The sequence below is a fragment of the Podarcis vaucheri genome, assembly GCF_965113315.1.
Source record: "Podarcis vaucheri genome assembly, chromosome: 10".
NCBI classification, from domain to species: domain Eukaryota; kingdom Metazoa; phylum Chordata; class Lepidosauria; order Squamata; family Lacertidae; genus Podarcis; species Podarcis vaucheri.
The window spans coordinates 55,335,727-55,357,818 of record NC_138748.1 but is presented as its reverse complement, the minus strand read 5'-3'; the positions used below and the strand labels follow the sequence as shown (position 1 = coordinate 55,357,818).

At 45.9% G+C, this 22,092-nt stretch overlaps 1 protein-coding gene across 1 annotated transcript in view; it reads right to left on the bottom strand.

The window, feature by feature from the left end:
- The window catches only part of TMTC1 (transmembrane O-mannosyltransferase targeting cadherins 1), a 141,246-nt gene extending 132,120 nt beyond the window's left edge, over nt 1–9,126 (bottom strand). Inside the window, exon 1 of the mRNA XM_082240469.1 lies at nt 8,590–9,126. Coding sequence (XP_082096595.1) covers nt 8,590–8,912 — 323 coding nt within the window. The 5' untranslated portion in view covers nt 8,913–9,126. The remainder of the gene's footprint in view (nt 1–8,589) is intronic.
- Between the last annotated feature and the right edge of the window lie 12,966 nt (nt 9,127–22,092).

The following is a 22,092-nucleotide window of genomic DNA, read 5'->3' as shown; positions in this document are numbered from 1 at the left end:
TGAGACTAGAGGAGGAGAAAGCGGACAGGCAGAACTACCCTCTGGACTAGTTGGAAGGAAGAAGCCAGATGTGCCCTGGTAGTGGGTAGGCTATGAATGGTGAGCCAATGCCCCATTCACTCTAATGCGGAAGCTCCCACCAATTGTGATGTAGTGTTGGGCCTCCCAAGAGTCAGCCAGCAACTCCGTACAATGCAAATTGCCACACACAAAAAATAACCATATGCACAAGACTAACATCTGCATATTTCCCTCTGCTAAAGTGGATATTCTTGGGAAGTACGGATGTCTATCTCTCATCCAGGTTTTGTGGGGGATTTGTTTGTTTGGAAAGGGGGGAGAATGTTTGTTTCAAGCATCCAGTATTTGGAGGCAAAATCTCAGAGTCTCTAGGTTGACACAAGCACTTTGCCATAGCAGCTGAAATACACCCCCCTGTTTTCCATCCTCCATAACCACATGTCCATCTGGGATAGCTCGGTAGAGCATGAAGCTTTTCATCTGAGGGTCATGGGTTTGAGCTCCACATTGTGCAAAATATACCTGCATTGCAGGGGGTTGGACTAGATGACCCTCATGGTCCCTTCCAACTCTACAATGCTATGATTCAATGTCCTCTTTCAAGGCTCCAAATATATGGTTAAACACCTAACTAGACAAAAAAGTAAGATTAAAGACCTTCACTGTAAGAGATTTCTGCCTTTTGCTAGATCCCTTAAAATGAACTGTCTAATGCAGAGATGGGAAACCTAGATGTTGTGGGATTTCACTGCATGGGCAGTGGTCAGGGAGGATGGGGGGCGGTGAACAGGTTTTCCATTCCTGTTCTAATAGATCTCAGTTTCAAAAAGAGTGTGTTTGGAGGTGAAGTAAAAAACGAAAGAGACGTGTTTTGCAATCTCACAAAACCAAATTCTATTTACACTACATTTGTCAACAGTACTGAGAACGGGTAGGAAAGGCGAGGTGCTGCTTTGCTTGTAGAAACAAGTTTAAAAAAACAGGAAAAAAATAATCCCATCTATTAAGCTGCCTAATGGGCAAATTACACATTATCCCAATTATATTAATGCACAGTTCAAAGCTTATTACTAGAAACCATATGCAGCTGCTTCTCTTGGATATTCAACAAATGTAACTAATGTCTAGTTCCCATGTCCCAGATTGTTGATTCTTTTCTAAACCAGTTGGCAAAGTCTGCTTTTATGGAGAAAAGGTGCAAAATGATGGATAATGTGCAGCCTGGTAAAGATGCTTCTCTGGACGGCCTGCCAATGCAAAAGTAGAGGCTCCAAGTGGGAGGATACAGGAGGAAGCAACCCAAAATGGATTAAGACTATACACTGGCTGATTGTGGGCGCTTCCAAACTGCCAGTGCTTTGCCAGAGGGATTCAAACTCATACCAAGACATTTAGGTTAGAGCAATTAAAAGGGATTAAAGTGCTCTGCTACCCACCCTAGCACAACAAATCCACTTTAAAAAAGAAACTGAGTCTTTGCGGTTAGGAAAGTGACGGGGAATTGCATTGAATAGTGTGTGCATAGAGTGTGTGAACCAGTGATTAATAGGGAGACATATAAACACCCCAAAAGCTTTCAACACACCGTGACTCATCTCAAGAATGCCATTCTTTCTTCCATGATCCTTCCCAGGCCTGAAATGTTTAGAAAGGGCCAAATACACACAATACTGTTGCCATTTTTGTAATACACAAATGAAACTGGTCTTAAAGATAAATTATCCAAAGCATCTTTGCAGATACGGTTATTCTGAACAGCACAGCTTGAACTATTCCTGCCCCCCGCCCCCCGAAATGATTTAACTGTAATAGATTTAAAACAAACAAACAAACAAAAAACTTTTATGCTGTCTCCAGAACTTTATATGCTGGACATTTGTATAATTTGTATGACTTAGTAAGAATCTTTTATGTCAATGTAAATTTGATACCTATTATGGAGATGGGGGAGTTGTTATGTAATGTATCTGTTATGTATAAAAACCAATCTTCTTTTTTTAAAGGGCTCATTGAAACAGACTATCATCAACCCCTGAAAGAGATGATGAATGTGTACAGTGGTACCTCGGGTTACAGATGCTTCAGGTTACAGACTCCGCTAACCTAGAAATAGTACCTCAGGTTAAGAACTTTGCTTCAGGATGAGAACAGAAATCACGCAGCAGTGGTGCGGCGGCAGCGGGAGGCCCCATTAGCTAAAGTGGTGCTTCAGGTTAAGAACAATTTCAGGTTAAGAACAGACCTCCGGAACGAATTACGGTAAGTTCTTAACCCGAGGTACCACTGTAAATGATAGAAGGTCAACCAAATCCTTCCAGAGATAAGGCAAGCTCTCCCAACTTCGTCCCAATTCATTTACAATGCTACTGTGGCATTTGTGGGCTTCTTTAATTTTATTGATTGCAGACAGGAAACCTGGTGCAAATGCTGCATCATGCTGCTAACCAGAACTATAGAGGTGTTCCTCTGACAGTACACGGGCTTTCTCAAAGATAAAAAAGGAACACGGTCACAGGAACAAAAAGAAGTACACCATGTACTTTTTAAAAAATCCTAACACATTTTTGGCAGGATTAAGAGGTCTGGAGGGATGCCAGAAATAGAGAATCAATCTGGTGCATTTTTTAAAAAGAGAGAGAGAGAGAGAAACCCAGCTACATAGAGCAAGGGGGTTATTTATATTTCTCCTTGCACTGTGTACTGAAACCCAAATAATCAGACAATTCCCTAAACGCAGAAAGAACCAAGGAAGCAGCAACAGAAAGTCCCAGATCCCTCTTCGCTCTCCCTCAGTTATCTGCCTCTGCTCCTTAGTGTATCCTTGGAACGGCTGCCAACTACTGGAAAGTCCCTGCTACTGACGTCCATCAAGTCCAAGATGCCAACCAAACCAAGGCAGAAGCTGGGCCAGTTTTCTCCAGCCTGGTGACTCTCCAGGTGTTTTTGACTACAACTCCCATCAGCCCCAGCCAGCATGAGGGCCAATGGGAGTTGTAGTCCAAAACACCAGGAGGGAGGGTATCAGGTTGCAGGAAAGAGTTAGGTGCTCCATGATCGCATGCTGCTTACATCTAAGTGCCCCTGCAGTACACAGCATCCCACTGCCTTGTACCAGCACACCTCTGGCAGATCGCACAGCCACATCTAGCAGTCACGCAGGTACAACTGCACAGCTCAAGACCTTGTGCAATGCATATGGGTAGAGATCTGGAATGGGAGGAGTGAGGGACCCGCTCACCGCATCAGTCAACACTGTGCTCCCAGAGAACATGTATTAGCCTAAAACACCATACTCCAAACCCAGTACTATGGGAACAATAGCATAGAGAGCTGGGGAACGGAACCTGGTGCCCTCAAGATGTTCCTGACTACAATTCCCATAATTATTGACCATTCACCATACTGGCTGAAGCTAATGGGAGCTGTTGTCCAGAACATCTGGGGGCACCTGGTTGCCAATGTTTGGCGCAGATGTTCCACAACTGCACCCAAGCCAACAGCATGACAAAACTATTCAATATTAGATAGCCCAAGAACAAGAATAGCCTATGGAAAAACACTGAGGATCCAAGAAGGGTCAAGGTTCACTCACAGATCACATGTTCCCCACCAGTACAAGTGTAGGAACGAACTGCAACTGGACAGGTTGGAGAGGCGGATCACAACTAGATCCTTTTTTCTTTTTCTTTTTTTGATAAAAGGCTACACCCATTTCTGGAGCAGATGATGGCGCAGCCCCAGACTGCACAAGCACCAATTCAAAGCACAGCAGCAAATAATCACCAGTATATCAAAGGCAAAACACAGCGAGCAATCACAGAGAAGCTTTGCCCAACCTTGTGCCTTCCAGGTGTTTTGGGCTCAGTCCCAGACAGCACAGCCAATGGTCAAGGATGATGGGAGTTACAATCCAACAACATCTGGAGGTCATCTGGCTGGAGAACTTTGTAGGACCCCATAAAGCACAACTCATCGCAAATACAATGAATACAAGAGAGAACACTAAGCACTCGATCCATAGACACAGATTGCTGAAGACTCCTGTATCAACCATTACCGAGTCACAAAGCAAGCAGATGAGCCAAGCAATAGAAAAGGGAGTTGCATTTATTTACTTACCACAGTTCTATGCCACCCATATTTATTTACTACATTTGTATACCGCCCACACAGCTAAGATTTCTAGGGTGTTTACAGAGACATTAAAAATGGAAAAGGCAATCCAATCGACAACAAAAATACTTAGACCTGCTATGAAATAAATCTCAGCCGCAAAACCCATCTAAAAGCAGCATAATCACGCAGCCAAAACAATTTAAAACCAGCAGAAATCTTAGTAAGGTGGGATAGATGTACCCACGGCAATGAAAAGGCATTCACCTGGTGTAGAGAAGGGCAGGTATGCCTTGCTGGGGAAGGCGTTCTAGAAGTGGGGTGCCACCACATAAAAGGCCCTCTCCCTACTAACCACTCATCTAACGTCACTAGATAAAAGGGCTTCTGATGACAATCTCAAGACTCAAGCAAGTTTGGGATTCTTTGAGTAACCTGGGCCCAAGTAACATGAAAAAAGAGAAAGTATGGGACCTCTGATCATAAAATTGTAGAGTTGGAAGGGACACCAAGTGCCATCTAGTCCAACCCCTGCAATCTTTTGTCCAACATGGGGCCTGAACCACAACCCTGAAATCAATTCTCATTCTCTACCAACTGAGCTATACCTAGATATCAGCTATCCCTGATATTCTCTCTTGTAAAAGGTAAACTCCTATGTATCTGGAAAGGGGAATTGCATGGGAGACAGACCAGGTGAGCACACATCCAGTGAGATAAAGAGAAAAGGAGCACAGGCTAAACTTGGTAGTAGATCAGGGATGGGGAGCCTGTGGCACTCTCCAATCAGCCTCAACCAGCATGGCAAATCATCAGTGATGATGGGACTTGCAGTCCACCAACATCTGGAGAACCACAGGGATAGAGTCACAAGGCTGTGCTGGTCGCCAGGTGGGAAAGACCATTCACGTCTCCTTCATCCATAATCCAGTAGGTTCTACCAATTAACTTGCACCCTGCCAAGACTTTCTAATAGCATGCAAGCACCCATCTTGTGCTCCCAGGAGTGAAGCAGGTCTTCTGACAAGCATCAAGGAGACAGCAAAGCAGAGCTATTGCTGCAGCACTGAACCACTGAGCAGTTGGAAGACACCATGTGATGCTGTCACCCACTGTATTCAACAAAAGCCTTAAGTGATGCAGCTGTGTCACTCTCCCTAGGGCAATGCGGAATGCAAGATGCAGAAAGGCCAGAACGCATTTCTGAGCAACTTAAACAGCAAGACAGAATTCCAATGGAAAAGAAAAACCAGCCCTGGGACACCCACCTCAATAACCAACCCAAAGCAGGCTTTATTAAATTTTAAAATTTAATAAGCCACCCTTCCAGAGCACAACTCTCCCCCAGAATGACATACAATGAAGTTAACACTTCCAGAGTAGGAAGCCAGATGCTGAAGCCCCTCCTTCTCCCCATATGCCTCATGGCCCATGCAGCGCACTCAGCAGCTAGGAAGGGGAAGGGCTGCAGCTCTAGGGTAGAGCATCTGCTTTGCCTGCAGAAGGTCCCAGGATCAATCCTCAGCATCCTCATGTGAGGCTAGGAAGGTCCCTTGTCTGAAGCCCTGGAGAACCATTGCCAGTCAGTGGACCAGTGGGACAACTCAGTATAAGGCAAGTTCCTATGCAGAATCCAAATCAAGTGCCAATTGTGTCCACGAAGAGGAAGAGGAAGCTGCCGTATAACAAGTCAAACTTGAGGTAGCAAGGCATAAATCTAGAAGCTTCAGCATGCAAACCCAGTGCTGTCCTACAGAGCTGGTGTCTCTTTCCCATTGTCCCTCCCAAACTAGGCTACATAGCCAGATGAAGAAGAAGAGTTTGGATTTGATATCCCACCTTTCACTCCCTTTCAGGAGTCTCAAAGCGGCTAACATTCTCCTTTCCCTTCCTCCCCCACAACAAACACTCTGTGAGGTGAGTGGGGCTGAGAGACTTCACAGAAGTGTGACTGGCCCAAGGTCATGTGGAGGAGCGGAGACGCGAACCCGGTTCCCCAGATTGCGAGACTACCGCTCTTAACCACTACACCACACTGGCTCAGAGACCCAAAGCGTCAAACAAAAAGAGTGTGATCCAGCAAACAAGGCATGACCCCAGCCAAGTCCACAGCAGGCTACAAAGATACCACTGGCCTGATGGGAGTTGGCATCCAACAACATCTGGGGAGTAGGAGGGGAGGTCCTTCCTTCCTACTGTAAGGACACTAGTGCAGGTGGAAGGAATCCTCAGCATCAGTTTTTTTAAAAAGTAACAGGTAATCCTCTGCCTTTGACCCTAGAGCAGGCCTGTCTTGAGGCCTTTTTTGGTAGCCCTCAGCAACATCTGACACCCCCTCAGCCTTCCCAAAGTTGGGTAAGTGAGGCACAGGGCTTTTTGAAGGAGGCGTGAGGGTTCTGACAGGGTCCTAGAGTTGCCCTGTCTCCTTCCCAAGGCCCAGTTAGGGCTTTCATAGCTTTGGGATGGAGGTGGGAGGGTTGGGACGTGTGTCAAATTTTGGCCTCGCTCCCCCCCCCACCCCACCCAATGTGCAACAAGGCAGTGTGCAGCCCACAGGTTCCGTGTCAAAGCATTCGTGCAGCCTACTTGGTATGAAAAGTTGGGCTGCCCTGCCCTAGAGAGTCACTGCCAGCCAAGGTAGACAATACGGGGCTAGCCTGGTACAAGGCAGTTTTCTGTCTCTCAAATGCTAGCTAGAGTCTAAACTTACTGCTCACCGAAACAATTTGCAAGTGCAGTCAAGGATGGAGGAAGCGGGCAAAAATGAAAGTTAAAAGAGTGCTAATAATCCTATGTGCGACTTGCACTGATGAATTATTCACTTATGTATTCAAATATGTATAGGCCATTTGTTGTAGTTTATGCATCTAAATGTTGTTGTTTTTTTACATTAATAAATATGGAAAAACAGTCTGATCTAGCTTATGTCAGATTCCAGTTAACATCCCACCTTTTGACTGTGGCCCAGTGGCAGAACACTTGCTTTGCATGCAGGTTCAATCCCTGGGATCTCCAGGTAGAACTGGGAAGTGCTGCCAGTCAGTGTAGACAATATTGAGCTAGATGAACCAATGATTTCACATGGTATAAGGGCAGCTTCCTATGTTCCTTACAGACCCTGTGGTTGACCACAGGGAGGTACTAAAGCTGAAGAAAAGAGACTCAAAGGCCAAGACGAAAGAAAGGCAAATCAGTTAGCTTGAGACGTTTTTCATCCCAGACATACAGCCATATAGATCAATGGAAAGGGGGGGGGGAGCACTAAGGCTGCATAAACCTCTGGCCTTAAACTCCAGAGGGGGCGCCACCCCAAAGGAAAGAAGCCTGGGGGTAAAAGCAGGAAAAGCATCAGCATATTTACAACCAGTTAGGAAACCCTTCTTGGCTCAGGAATAAGGCTGGAATTTGTAGCTTTGTATAGCTAAAGTTCACCCAGCAACCAAGAAAGCATCTTATCCCCACAGGGAAAGGCTGAACTGTGTTCTAAGCCTGCTCCAGTGGAAGCAAAGAGGAGCAAAGAACTGGCTCAGAAGGAAGACCAGCCACAGGGATGTTTCCAATACTAATCCTACTCAGAGTAGGCCTATTTGTGTTCCTGGAAAGGGCCAACTTTTTCCATTATTTTCAGTGAATCTGTTCTGCATAGGGCTAGCACTGGATACAAACCCTGGCCAGCACCACAGGAAATGCTTGGAAAGGCAGAGCGTAATCAACTTTCCAGCAGACTTTATGGCTCAGGATTCAGCTAGGAAAGTTGCCAGGACTAGCCGTGGGAATGACTGCTGCGCCAGGGGGCAAAGATTGTGCTCAAATGAGCCTGGGGGAAAGAAGAACTCAGAGAGGTGAATCACAGAATCAAGAGATGGAAAGGACCCCAGGGTCATCTGGTCCAACCAGAGGTGGGAAGATGGGCACAGGAACATTCACCACCTGAGCATGCACACACAGCAACCCTGTGGTTCTTTGCTCTATCCCAAAACAGAAGGGAGAATTCATCAGTGTTCTTCAACTCCCCTCCCTCCCTCCCAATATTCTCACCCACTGTCAACATTTTATAAAATCTAAGTTCCTCAGGGAAGGGACTCATTTCCCCGCTCCCGGTAAAGTCCATTCAGCATTGCCTGCCCTCGGATCTAAGCGTAAGAGTTAAGCAGCCATATCCTTTCCTGCGAAACTGTCAACCCCTACGGAGTTAGGACTACTCCCCACCCGACTTTCAAAACTAGCTTTCTCTCCCCCAGGCATGTGCAGAGCGCTTTCACGTCTCCCCAACTGCCTCCCACAGCCTGGGGCGCAATGGAACTCCTGAGACGCAGAAAGGGCTGGTTTGGCGAGAAGCGCGCCCGCTCCTCTGGGCATGTGCAGAGTGCTTTTGCATCTTCCGGGAGGCCAGGCTCGTCTCCTGGGCGCTGCGCGGTTTTATGGAAGAAGGCCACCCGCTCGGCGCCCACTTACTTGAAGGTGAGGACGCAGAGCGGGCGGTAGGACTTGTGGCTGGTGTTCTCGGCCATGCCCTTGCCCCAGAAGTCGTTCCCGAAGGCGGCCGCCACGGGGGCCGCCGCCCGCGCGTCCGGGTTGTTGACGATCGCCCACACGTCGTCGTGCACGAACTCGCCGCGCAGGGAGTTCAGGTAGCAGAGAGCCGCCAGCAGCGCCGCGCCCGCCCCGGCTCCCCAGCGCCCGGCCCGGGCAGCCCGGCGCGGAGGCGGCTGCGGCTGGCGCAGAGGCGCTCGCGACTCCCTGCTGCTCCGGCCGCCGCCTCCCGCCGCCGCCCCCATCCCGCGGCCGGGCTAGCTGCCTTCTTCCTGCGCAGCGGCGGCGTCGGCGGCGTCGAGGCATCCCCAGCTCAGCGCCTCCTCGCCTTCCCTCCACGCCGGCATGGCGCCAGAGGAGAGCAGCCGCGAGCCGGAGCAGGCGGCGGCGGCGCTGCTGCTGCTGCTGCTGCTTCGGAGGCTGCCCGCTCGCGTTCTGCCGCTGCTCCGCCGGCCCAGCTGCAAATAAACAGCCGCCGCCTCCCCTCGCCATCCCTCCCTCCGTCCCTCCCCCGCAGCACGCATGCTCCCTCCAGCCGGGGAGGCTTCCCTCCCCCGCCCGCCCAGAAGCTGGGTTCTCCTGGGGGGGGTGGAAGGGGCGGGGAACAATCGTCTCCCTCCCGTGCATAGGTGCCGTCTCCCTGGGGTCCTGAGCACCCGCAAAATTCCCCATGAAGGTGCCGGGCACCCACAAATCTCGCCGCCACGGCATGCACGCTGCATGGCACCCACAGCTCCGGGCACCCACGGTTGCCACCGTGCCAAGCTGGCACTTTGGCTCCCGTGCGCCCTGTATGGCCACATGCACCCCCTCCCGCTCAAGCCCAGGGTTTGTCTTCGGCGACCACCCCACCCCCCAATTTCTTTCCATCAAGCGTTCCTTCGCCGGTGATTGAGCTCAAACAGGGCAATGCAAGCAATAATAATAATGAAATCTGCATTAGTTTATAAGTAATTGTTTTCTCAAGGAAATGAATGGGATGTTCCAGGATGCTGATTCCCAAATGTCAGCTTTTCTTGATGACTTTTGGTTTCCCCCTCCCCCCTCTAATGAAAGGGATGACAGTGCACTCTCAAAGAACATCCGAAGAGTTCCGCTAGGTTGGGCCAGTCGCCTAACTGGTCCAGCATCCTCCTCTCGCAGTGGCCAACCAGATGCCTCTGGGAAGGAGGCAAGCAGGACCCCAGGGCAACAGCACTTGCCCCTCCTGCAACTAGGATTCAGAAGTATAGTGCTTCCCACAGTGAAGTATAGTGCTTCTCTACAGCAGGCATAGGCAAACTTAGCCCTCCAGATGTTTTTTTGAGACTACAACTCCCATCATCCCTGACTACTGGTTCTGTTAGCTAGGGATGATGGGATTTGTAGTCCCAAAAACACATGGAGGGCCGAATTTGCCTATGGCTGAGGTAGAGCATAGCCATCAGGGTTAATAGCCATGGATAGCCTTATCCTCCACAAATTTATCTCATCCTCTTTTAAAGCCATCCAAAGATGGCTTTCTTTTTCACTGTTCCTTGGGGTGAATTCCATAAATTATGCCCAGTCCGTAATTTTGGGCTGCCCTGATTCTTCCAACATGCAGCTTTATTCCCTGTTTATTCTGCTTATGGTCAAAATAGACAAGGCTCTGTTGACTTTTTGGAGAATCGTGGAATTATAGAGTTGGAAGGAACCCCAAGGCTCATCTAGTCCAACCCCATCTTAGGGACCCAAGAGTACTTGAGGGTTGTGCTTCAGCTGGACCATAAAGAAGGCTGATCGCCTAAGAATTGGTGCTTTTGAATTATGGCGCTGGAGGAGACTCTTGAGAGTCCCATGGACTGCAAGAAGATCAAACCTATCCATTCTGAAGGAAATCAGCCCTGAGTGCTCACTGGAAGGACAGATCGTGAAGCTGAGGCTCCAATACTTTGGCCACCTCATGAGAAGAGAAGACTCCCTGGAAAAGACCCTGATGTTGGGAAAGATGGAGGGCACAAGGAGAAGGGGACGACAGAGGATGAGATGGTTGGACAGCGTTCTCAAAGCTACCAGCATGAGTTTGACCAAACTGCGGGAGGCAGTGGAAGACAGGAGTGCCTGGCGTGCTCTGGTCCATGGGGTCACGAAGAGTCGGACACGACTAAACGACTAAACAAAAAGGGACTGCCACAGCCATACTGACAGGCGAATATAGGAAGCTGCCTTGTACTGAGTCAGACCATTGGTCCATCTAGCCCAGTTTTTCCTACACTGAACGGCAGCAGCTTTGCAGGATTTCCGATTGGGGACTTTCCTAGCCAAACCTGGAGATGTTGCAGACCAAGGCATGGCGGATGCTCTACCACTGAGCTTTCACCCTTCCCCTAATAATAGTCCAAAGTTTCTAAACATCACCAGGTTAGGGAAGGTGGTGTAGATTGATGGCAGCAGCTCTCCAGGGCCATGGGCAGAAAGCTCTTTCCTATCAGCTGCTATCCTGATACTTTTACATGTCCAGCATGTGCTTTTACCATAGAACCATGATTTTGCTCCAAAGGGGCTTATGTACTGCCAGAAAACCAAATCTGGAGAACGCAGTCCCTGACAAAACACAAAATACAAATAAATGAATGAAGTTGAGGTCTAGATAACCATAATATTGCTCTGTAAAGTATGTATGCAAGAATTTAAACCTGTATCAAAACGCAATCTATGGCTGATAGCCAATAGGATATGCAATAATTGCTGAGTTAATCTCGTGTGGGCTTATGCCATTTCTATGCAAACACAGTGTGTTATCTCCCATGAACAAAAGCATTGTTGGTCCAAAGTCCTGAAACACATCGATTCCAAAAGTTGCATGCTAAGTGGCTTGCCAGTGTGGTGTAGTGACTAGGGCCTGGGAGACCTGGGTTCAAATCCCTGCTTGGTCATGAAACTCACTGGGTGACCTTGGGCCAGTCACTGCCTCTCAGCCTACCCTGTCTCACAAGGTCATTGCGGGAATTAAATGAAGAAGGGGAGAACCCATGTACAGCACCTTGCGCTCCTTAGCAGGAAAGGAGGGATAGAAACACTGCAAGTAAATAAACCCATTTTGACTCTGAAGAGTGTTGTTTAGAGAGTGCTGTTTCAGTGCTGTTTAGAGAGATTATTCAGTTTATGTACACAGAACCCATTTGGGCATGTAGTTTCTCATACAGTATGTTCACAGAGGTGTACCCCCACGCACCTTAAAAAGAATAAAAGACTGGAAGAGGAAGGAATAACACAAATGCTTCTTTTTAAAAAGTTTTTGAAGAGTGCGAGAGAACTTCAATTGCAGCTCTTACAAATTGGCATATATAGAGATTGTTGTAAAGAAAAACCTAGGAAGAAGGAGGGGGGGGAGATAGGTATTGAGAGTTTTCTTAGAAGAGGTGAGCACTGCGACATGCTGCATATCAGAAGGTAAAGAATTATAAATGGAAGGATAGGTGAAAGAGAACCTGCACAGAAGCAAAAGAGAATGAACTGCAAAACAAGGAGAGGAGAGGATTGAAAAACAGCGGGGAGGGCAGGAGTATGAGGTTATTTCAGAGGCAGAAGATGGCTGCAACAAAGGATAGAACAGGTAACCACTGTCAAGAGAATCAAAACAGGAAGCAGATTAACTACTAATGCACACGACATGCTGTTTTTCATAAAGTTAAGCAATGGGAAATCTGGATTTTATCTTGGAAGATGCTTCACACAGTAATTTCAGTGTAGTGATAGAATCTGAGCCAGTCATCCTAGGTAGTTTGTCGCATGTCCAGAAGCTGTAAATTACGTTGTTTTCAATCTAATTATGTGTTAGGAGCTAAGGCTTTCACCTATGGAAATACAAAATTCTGGTAACTGACAGCTGCAGGGGGGAATTCAGTGACTTCTGGATGAGCCCAGCACAGAAATGGTCTATTCACCTAATGTTTACTTTCGGTGTCAATTTTATTTACATCCTATGTTTCCATATAGGCCCGTGGTGGTTTACATCAAAGTGACAAAAATAGTGACAAAATCATAAAGCAATTAGCCTATGACATCTCAGTAGCTAACACAAATTCATAAATAAGACAAGATGGAAATATTACAATATTAGAGAACAACCCACTTAACTATTCATCAAAGCATGTACTGTAATTCATAGTTACCAGATCATAATATTTCAAACTAACTTGAAAACATAAACAAATCTTCTATCAGGCCAAGAAATGCCCAATCAAGTTGTACAAAGTGTACAAATTAAAAAATACAAATAGTATTTATTTGTGTGGCCGAAGTCATTTAAAAACAAAAACCACTTGTCAGGTGGTATTTAACTTCTTTAGGAGACCTTGTTTTGTGCTAACCTGGCCATTGTTCCATCTAGCCTAATACTGTACTGTACTGTATACCAATTGATAGAGACTCTCTAGGGTTACGGGGGGAAAACCCTTGGAACAGATTTAGGGGGCACAGTGGGAAAGGAAGCCCCTTTGTGCAGGGAAAATTGTACCTGTAGTAATAGTGGGTCAACATTCTACAGCTAGATGTGCTTTTTTGGGATGATTACATGCATAACCTTAAGGTTGTCATATTTCAAAAAGTGAAAATCTGGACACAAAAGCTCTTTTTTGCCATATGTCCAGATTTTCCAGGCTGTTTGGACGATTTCCACCCAGACACTGATTCCGGCTGCAGTTTTCCAGGTATGTCCAGGAAATTCTGGATGTATGGCAACCCTATATAACCTTGTATTCTGCAGTATTATATTTTAGAAAAATAGTTAAACCAAAATCACTTGTGCCTTTTTCTTCTTCTAGTGAGGACATGTGGTGAACCATTCAGACCACCACAATATCAGTCATGAGATCAATTTTTCAGCTTCAAATCCACACCATGTAGATGACATGAGCTGATCTTTGCTTCCAAAACAGGTACCCAGGAACACTGAACCAGACTACTAGACCATCTAGCACAGTACTGCCTGCACTGACTAGCAACAGCTCTCCCGGGTTTCAGATAGTCTTTCCCAATCCTTTTTGGAGATGCCAAGGATTGAACCTGCGACCTTCCGCATGTAAATCATCTGCTCTGTCGTTGAGCTACAAGCCCTTGCTCAAATGAATGTGATTAGTGCCTTCTCGGTAGTGGCGCCTTCCCTGTGGAACACCCTCCCATCAGATGTCAAAGAGAACAACAACTACCAGGCTTTTAGAAGACATCTGAAGGCAGCCCTGTTTCGGGAAGCTTTTAATGTTTTATGTATTATAGTATTTTAATATTCTTTTGGAAGCCGCCCAGAGTGGCTGGGGAAGCCCAGCCAGATGGGCAGGGTATAAATAATTTGTTGTTGTTGTTGTTGTTGTTGTTGTTGTTGTTGTTGTTGTTGTTATAGTGCAAAGCTTTAATTCCAAGTCAGATTTGCACTGGAAATCTGTAGAATCTGTAGAAATCAACATTCCCCCGAACACTAAGCTTGTTCAGCCATATTCAAGTAACTCAACCAACTCAGTAAACATGTGTCTGTCCTTTGTTGTATTTCCATGACCCTGTTTTTTTATGCAATTCTGGGCAAAAATGCTTGCACTGTATCAACCAATGATGTGTTGCTAGCATTATGGAGACAGGTCAGGATTTCCACAGCAACACCGGCTGGCAAAGAAACCTGATTCAGTTCACATATGGACCTACTTAAGCTTTCATTCCTTTAAAATATAATGTGTCTAGTATTTAAATAAAGTTTATAGAACTTGACTTGGGAGTGGAAAGTGGGTGGGAAGGAGGCAAAGTGGGAAATATGCTGGAGGCTGGTCCGTCAGGATTTCATCTTATAATCGGCTCATTTGGAAACACCTGGTAAATGAGGCAATCAAATTTGGCCTCAAAGCAACCCCCACCAAAAAAAGCAAGCAATAGGAATAATAAAATCCAGTCAGCAGAGTCAACAAAAAGAAAGAAAAACAACAGCCCTAGGGCATTTATGATCATGACAATTATATTTAAATTTTATACCTTGCCCTGGCTTAGAGGAGTTTACAGCATTGGAAGGAATGCGAAAGCATACTTAAAGCGTGTCTGTGTTGCTCATTATAAAAATACAAGTTAGTATGAAAAATTGTACACCAACACTTCGGATATGATGAAATGGAAAGCTCAGCATATACACAAAACACATAAGATAAATATGCTTATTCCTGGTTCATCCTCCAGGGACTTGGTATCTGTCGCTAAGGGCTACAGAATGTGACAAAGTGTAGCAGGTATTGGGATCTGGCATTTATATGCAGCAGAGGTGGGGAACCAAAGACCCAAGAGCCAAAAATGGCCCTCAGAAAACTCCCTTGCACATCCCCTTGCTGGCCCCACTTTGCACTGAGTGTTTTAGCCTCTTGCTTGTATGGATGGATGGTAGAGAAGTATACAAATGAATGTAGAAACCAGCCTACTGCACCTCACATTCATTGCACTGCCTCTTGTCCTACTCACCACTGGCAAGTGGCCCCCAGAAAGTTTCCTAGAAGGAAATGGAGTCCTTGGACTGGAAAACACTTCCCACCATACATGGGAACACTGGCTGAAGCTGCCCATTTCAGTGCTGGAGAACCCTCTCCATGTGTTCAAAATGCATTCTGCACAAAAGCGATCCATATATATGTTTAAAGGCTTGGGAAAGGCCCCCACCTGGCATCACCTGCAGCCTCAGCATGTTGAGATAAGATCTGAAAGGGGGATTTAGTTATCCTCGTGCAGGTGTGATGGCTTTGAATGATTTCCAAGGCTCAGAGACAGAGGAGGATCAGCAAGCTGAGTCAAGGGCTGCTTCACCACCAGCTGGAGAACAGAACCAGGTTCCTGATACTGAATCAAAGTGGGCGACTATGAATCTTAGGTTCTTGCTTCAGTGGCTATTAGCCATGATGGCTGTGTACTACCTCAAATGCCAGACTCAATACCAGCTGCTGGGGTGAGTGCTGATGTTCTCATGCCATACTTTCAGGCTTTCCCAGCAGCATATGTTTGGCCACTGGGAAGGCAAGGTGGGTCTTTGGCTTGATCCAGCACAGCTGCTCTTATTTTCTTAACATGTGGCCTAAGCCCTGATCTTCACAGAGCTATCACCGCCCCCCCCCCAGCTGAGCTCAGTTCATCAAAGAGTCAACTCCCTCCTATTCCACAATGCCAGTCCAACAGTGCATGGGCAGAAGCCATGGGGAAGAGGATAAATGTTCAGCTTCAAACCGGGTTTTAAGAAGCCACACACCTCAGGAAGGGGTGGTGGTGCCTGGTCAACTTTCATCTTTCTCTGGAGCAAGTTGCGCACATGGAGCTATCCAAGGTGCTGAGACTTTGGCTTCCTTGCTCTTTGGGTTCCCACTGAGGTCAAGAGCTCCAGTTGCCCAGGGCTCCTGAATTAATGGAGGAAGGACTTGTGAGTGTGGCCATGAGTTGCGGTCAGGCATTCTCTCAGGGGGTGGAGGTTGAAGTGTGGTGCCAGGTGACTGAGCAAGTGCAGTGCTGGATGTGGCCGGTGACCCAGACCTGCTACCCTCTAATTGCACAGAGCCTCTTTATGTGGAATAATGTAAATCTTCCAGTGCAAAATGAGATAAGGCAGCCCATTCCCACCACAGCCGTGTTGCCTTTCCACCTCCCTTTTGCTGTATGGCACACCCAAAACACAGCAGTTTACAGCAGGTTCAGGAGAGAGGTGAATTACAGTGATGGGGAAAGACTATGCTGCCACAGTCATTTCTGCTTTGTCTCCTGAAACACTGGGTGATTTAAAGGCAAATAAATGCTCCCCAGTATTTCAGATATGCCCAGTAAGCTTTTCTTACTGAAACATTTTTTTAATTTAAAAAAATGCAAGATGCAATTTTTTAAAGTTGGTGCGAACTCTCCTACTGAAATCAAGGGGAAGTTACAGTGCAATCCTATGCCTTAAAAATTCCTTAGCAGTGGCTGGATTGTGTCCAAATTGTTGGGAGTGTTAGAATGCATCTCAGCAAGACTTGTGGGTTTGCACGGGAAAGGGTAGAAAAAGAGAGGAACCCCCAAATTTCCTAGACTGTGCTTTAACCTGTGCTGACTTTCCCTGATACTCTCAGGGCTGCTGACTCCACTCCTCCCTTCTTCATCCCCCTTACCTTATGAGAGGAGACATCTTTGTGTGAGGACAAAGATCAAGCATTGCTCTTTGAATCTCCACCCTAGTTAGATAGAACTTGGATCTTTCCTATGAGCGACATCTGCTAATTGCTGCGGATCAAACTGCCACTAAAGGAAGTGACGGGGGATTGGTGTGAAAGCTCACCATCTGAAGTACAATCTCCAGCCTGACAGCTGCTAATCTTAAGTCTCCAGTTCCCTCTCCTTCAAAGGAAACGCAACCCGTAAAGCGAGAGTGACTCGCAGAGCCACTGCCAGTCAATGTAGACAATAACTGAACTAAGTGGATCAATTGTCTGACCCAGCATAAAGCAGAGTCTGGTGATGGGCAAATCTGTCCACTTTGGTTTCTGTCTGTTTCTCTCATTTTCCTATCTTAAATTCAATTCTCTACATTTCCACATCAGTTCACTTTTTTTTTTAAGTCCTCATGAAACTTCATCAGCACTTTAGTGCAAATTTCTCCCACATTTGTATGCATTCCCCCCCACAATATACCCATCTATTCAAAGTAATTCCCCCATATTTAATGCATCTTCGTACGCTATCTACATTAATATACTCATTTTCGTGCACATTTTGTTTCAGTATATACATGTACATGTTACGTGACTGGAGAACTGTATTGCAATATTCAAGAAGTGTTAATTTAAAAGGATGGCTGTGTTTCCTTTCGCACAGAAACCATGGGTTAGGGAGGGGTTTGCCTCTACTGTGAACAGAATCATTTCCCCCCCTCCATTCCTTGATAAGGCCCAGAAGACACGTAGAAAATGGAAGTTGAAACCGGACTGAAACGTTAGAGTGAAGAGGTTAATAGTGCAATCCTACACAGGTCTCCTCAGATGTAAGCTCCACTGATCCCCCAGGTAACCCTGTACAGGACTGCAACCCTCAAAATGTCTTGTTATCCTATGCTATTTTTTAAAAAACTGCTCTGAGATTGCTTTTTGTTGAAGCACTCCAAATAAATAATAAAACATGCTTAATGAGAAAGTGGAAAGCTGGACTGAACTATTGGTTGATTGCATTTATATTCCCACCTTCCCCCCCCCCCCCGGAAAGAAATCAAGGTGGTATACAGTGGTACCTCGGGTTACATATGCTTCAGGTTACATACGCTTCAGGTTGCATACACTTCAGGTTACAGACTCCACTAACCCAGAAATAGTGCTTCAGGTTAAGAACTTTGCTTCAGGATGAGAACAGAAATCGTGCTCTGGCGGCGTGGCAGCAGCAGGAGGCCCCATTAGCTAAAGTGGTGCTTCAGATTAAGAACAGTTTCAGGTTAAGGATGGACCTCCGGAACGAATTAAGCACTTAACCCGAGGTACCACTGTAAATGGTTTTCCCTTCCTCATTTAATCCCCACAACAACAAGGTACCGTAGGTTAGGCTGAGAGGCAGTGACTAGCCCAAGGACGCCCAATGAGCTTCATGGCCAAGCAGGGATTTGAACCCTTGTCTCCCAGGTCCTAGTCCGTTACTCTAACCACTATACCACACTGTCTTTATAGGAACAACTGGGCTAAAAGATGCTGCTCTGACTTTCTCCACCAAGCAGCAAGAGACACAAGGCAATTCAATATTTTAAAAATTGTCATCCTCCTAAAGTACAAAAGACAGGGAAAGCCTCTTTTTGCTAACGCACACCTTACCCCTCCAATGTATAGATTTTACTGAAAAAAATCCTTTAACGGCAAAGAAGAGCAATTTATCACTGGAAACTGATGGTATCACAGGCACATTTGCCCACCCCGTTATATTTTAATTCTTAGGCCACCCACTTCCCAAACCATGCTAATATTTCTTGTATATAAATGCCAGCTGGAGAAAACTAGTGGTTTAGGAGGCAAGGCTGTTGAGTCCTAGGACAGGGTTCAATGCAGAGATCAGCACACAGAGATACGCACGTCTGGCCTGGCAAGGCCTTAAAAACAGAGATGAACACACATTAACTTATTTGAAATTGTTGCCTGCGGAGAAACAACAACAACAAAAGATTCATGACAGCTTTGGGCCATTTTATTTTTATTTTTTTATACACCTGCTTCACCTCTTAACACCTGCTTGAAAGACACTGTGTGTGTGTGTGTGTGTGTGTGTGTGTGTGTGTGTGTGTGTGTTTTAACCTAATAAATGATTAGTACAGCTGCTACTGGATTAGCCAGAGGGAATTCTCATTTCAGCTTGGTTGGAAAACAAAGCTGCTGCCCATTCGGCTATGAGAGCTCTACCCTACCTTACATCTTTGAGAGAGCAATGAGTTTGACTGAATTAACAGCAGCCACATCTAGGGAGGGGCTTGAGGAATTTAATCTTTGCACACTCAGATGTGAACTGACTTGATCTACACCTTCCGGACTAATGCACAGATCGGAACATCTCTAGCTATTGGCTTTTGCAGTTCTCCAAATGTTGGGACACAGCCCTTGGCTACAGAAACTTATCCAAACATGCTTTAGAATGCATATTCTGAGAAACAATGTGTTTAAAAATATATATTTAAATGCAAATTTTATTGAGGGTTAAATAATAAAAAACACCAACATCACTGGTTATTGTGGAAATGGGATGCAATAAACTTAGAAGTTAGCACTTGTGAAGGAGACTGGAAAAAGACTGATTCATCCAGCACTAGTTGCATCCACCCAATAAAAGGCCTTAAAAATAGATTAATTGCTTTTAAAAAGTGAAGGATCAGCCAGAAACTGTATTGCTTTATGCTCCTTTATGATTAGCAGTAGTACTGGCATTATTTAAACTTTTTAGTTGCTTGTTTCCTAAAAGGTATCCAATCGATTTACATTTAAAAACATGAACACATTGTATTATACTGAGGAAAGAAAAATGCATATAAAACATTGCTTTTCATATAACACAAAAAAACAGTCCTTCCTTCACAGGCACAGGAAGCTATGGCAGCACTCTAACAATAAAACAGAATCAGCTCAGTCCATCCTAGGACTGGAGGGAAAGGTAAATCTCTAGCTGGTGCCAAAAAGATGTCAGTGAAGGTCCCAAGCGGACCTTACTGAGGAGAGCATTTCACAGATGAGGAGTCACCACTGAGAAGGCCCTCTTTGTGCTATAGCTCTGCATCAGATTGGAGAGGAGTGTTAGCTTACTCCCAATGCGCTAATGCCACCAATTTGCTTGTCCACAGAATTGGCTGCCTTTTGCATCTCTGTGAGAATTCATGCTCACAACTTACTTTTTTAAAAAGCAGAGACACATCTAGATCACTGACTCATGCAGAAATACAGGGATGTATACAGAAATACAGTCTCCTCTCAGACTGAGTCACTCTTAACATTTAAAATAAAGCTTTTAGACTGTAGGAAGCCGAATCCTTCCCCCCCCCCCCACTATGGCAAATATTGCCTCTGTTAGCAATAGTGGCGGAGGAAGAGGAGTGTGGGGGGTGCACACTGCCCTCGGCAGCGCAATCCCAGTGGGGTGCCATCGCGGCTGCCCCCCAACCACGCTGGGCACCACGCCCCTGCAGGCGCCCACCATGCCCCCAGGACATGCACCAGCCATGCCCCACCTGCTCCCCGCCCCCTGGTGCCGGAGCATGAAGCTCCGCCACTGGTTAGCAAAAGCTCACACTTTTTAAATTTTATTTGGGGGGGGGGAAATATAACTACATTTCCAGCCTCTGAACATGTAAACTGGCCTCTGCATGGCACCAGTTACAACTGAATCAGGCCCATCTCTCTGAATTGCCATTTGTTCAGCATTTCAGCACGGCCCATAATTTGGTAGTTCTGTCCATCAGAAGAACATGATTGACAGATTGGTCTATTCCTATCTAAAATGGAGATAGGATTAAAATGATGGTTCATTTCTCTTCACTTTCTTTGGTAGTCCAGAAACCTCATCCATTTCTTCATGAAATGTGTAGAACTGGCTTGAAATGCTAAAGAGTCTCAGCTGTATCCTAGGATTACTGCAGTGTGCTCTACGTGGGACTACCTTTGAAAGTGACTTGGCAACTACAACTAATCCAGAATGCAGCAGCTAGACTGGTGACTGGGAGCAACCACTGGGACCATATAACACCTGTCCTAAAGAATCTACATTGGCCCCTGGTACATTTCCAAGCACAATTCAAAGCCTCAACCCTGTAAACCTGAAGGAGCCTGTCCACCTCCATCATCCAGCCCTGACACTGAGGTCCAGCTCCAAGGGCCTTCTGGCAGTTCCCTCACTGTGAGAAGTGAAGCTAGAGGGAATCACGGAGAGGGCCTTCTTGGTAGTGGCACCTGCCCTGTAGAACGCCCTCATGTTAGATGTCAAATAGATAAACAACTATATGATTTTTAGAAGACATCTGAAAGCAGCCATGTATAGAGAAGTTTTTAATGTATAATGTTTTACTGTGTTTTTATATTTGGTTGGAAGCTGCCCAGTCTGATGGGCGGCAAATAAATAATAATAATAAATATTAATATTATTATTATTAAACTGCTTGAATTACAATGGGTAAGAAAAACAGACTCTGGCTATAAATTAACTGGTCTAATTAGCACCAAATGTATCCAGATCTATATAAAAAGGTTATTCACACCTCCCCCTACATTAATACATTTTAATACATTGTCAATTATTAACAGCAACAGGAGCAAAAATGTCAAAAATCACCTTGCACAGTATGGCTGGCACAGTTTCAGAATGCAAGATGAATCTCTCCGTCTAAGAAGCTGTGCAAGTAAGAGAGTTCTATATTGTTGTCTAGATTTACCTAAACTTCTGTCGGGTTCCCTAAATAACCACCTGCTTACATCTTCACACCTAAGTGCTGTTAAGGGCACCATCGCCACTACTGTGCCCTTAACAGCATTAAATCTGCAGATGTAAGCAGGTAGTTATGTTATCCTCTATCCTGTGGGAAGCATTGACAGCTAATTTCTGCAGACAGAGCTGCTGTTAAAGGCACAGTTAGGCTGGGTGTTAAGACGCTGCATCCTTGGACAGCTGCCAGGGGCCCAACAAGCTAATCCCACTTCTCTAGGGATGGCTATTCCTGTGCTGGAGTTAGCACAAAGTGGTCCCCATCACAGGAACATAGGAAGCTGTTTTATATTGAATCAGACCACTGGGTCCTTCCAGCCCAGCATTGTCTACAGTAACTGGCAGGACTTCAGGCAAAGTTCTCTCCCAGCCCTACCTAGAGATGCTAGGGGCTGAACATGGGACCTTGTCCATGAAAAGCAGATGCTCTACCACCAAGCTACAGCTTTGTCCTCATCAAAACAGAGCTTTTATTAATGCAACCACCCTCTA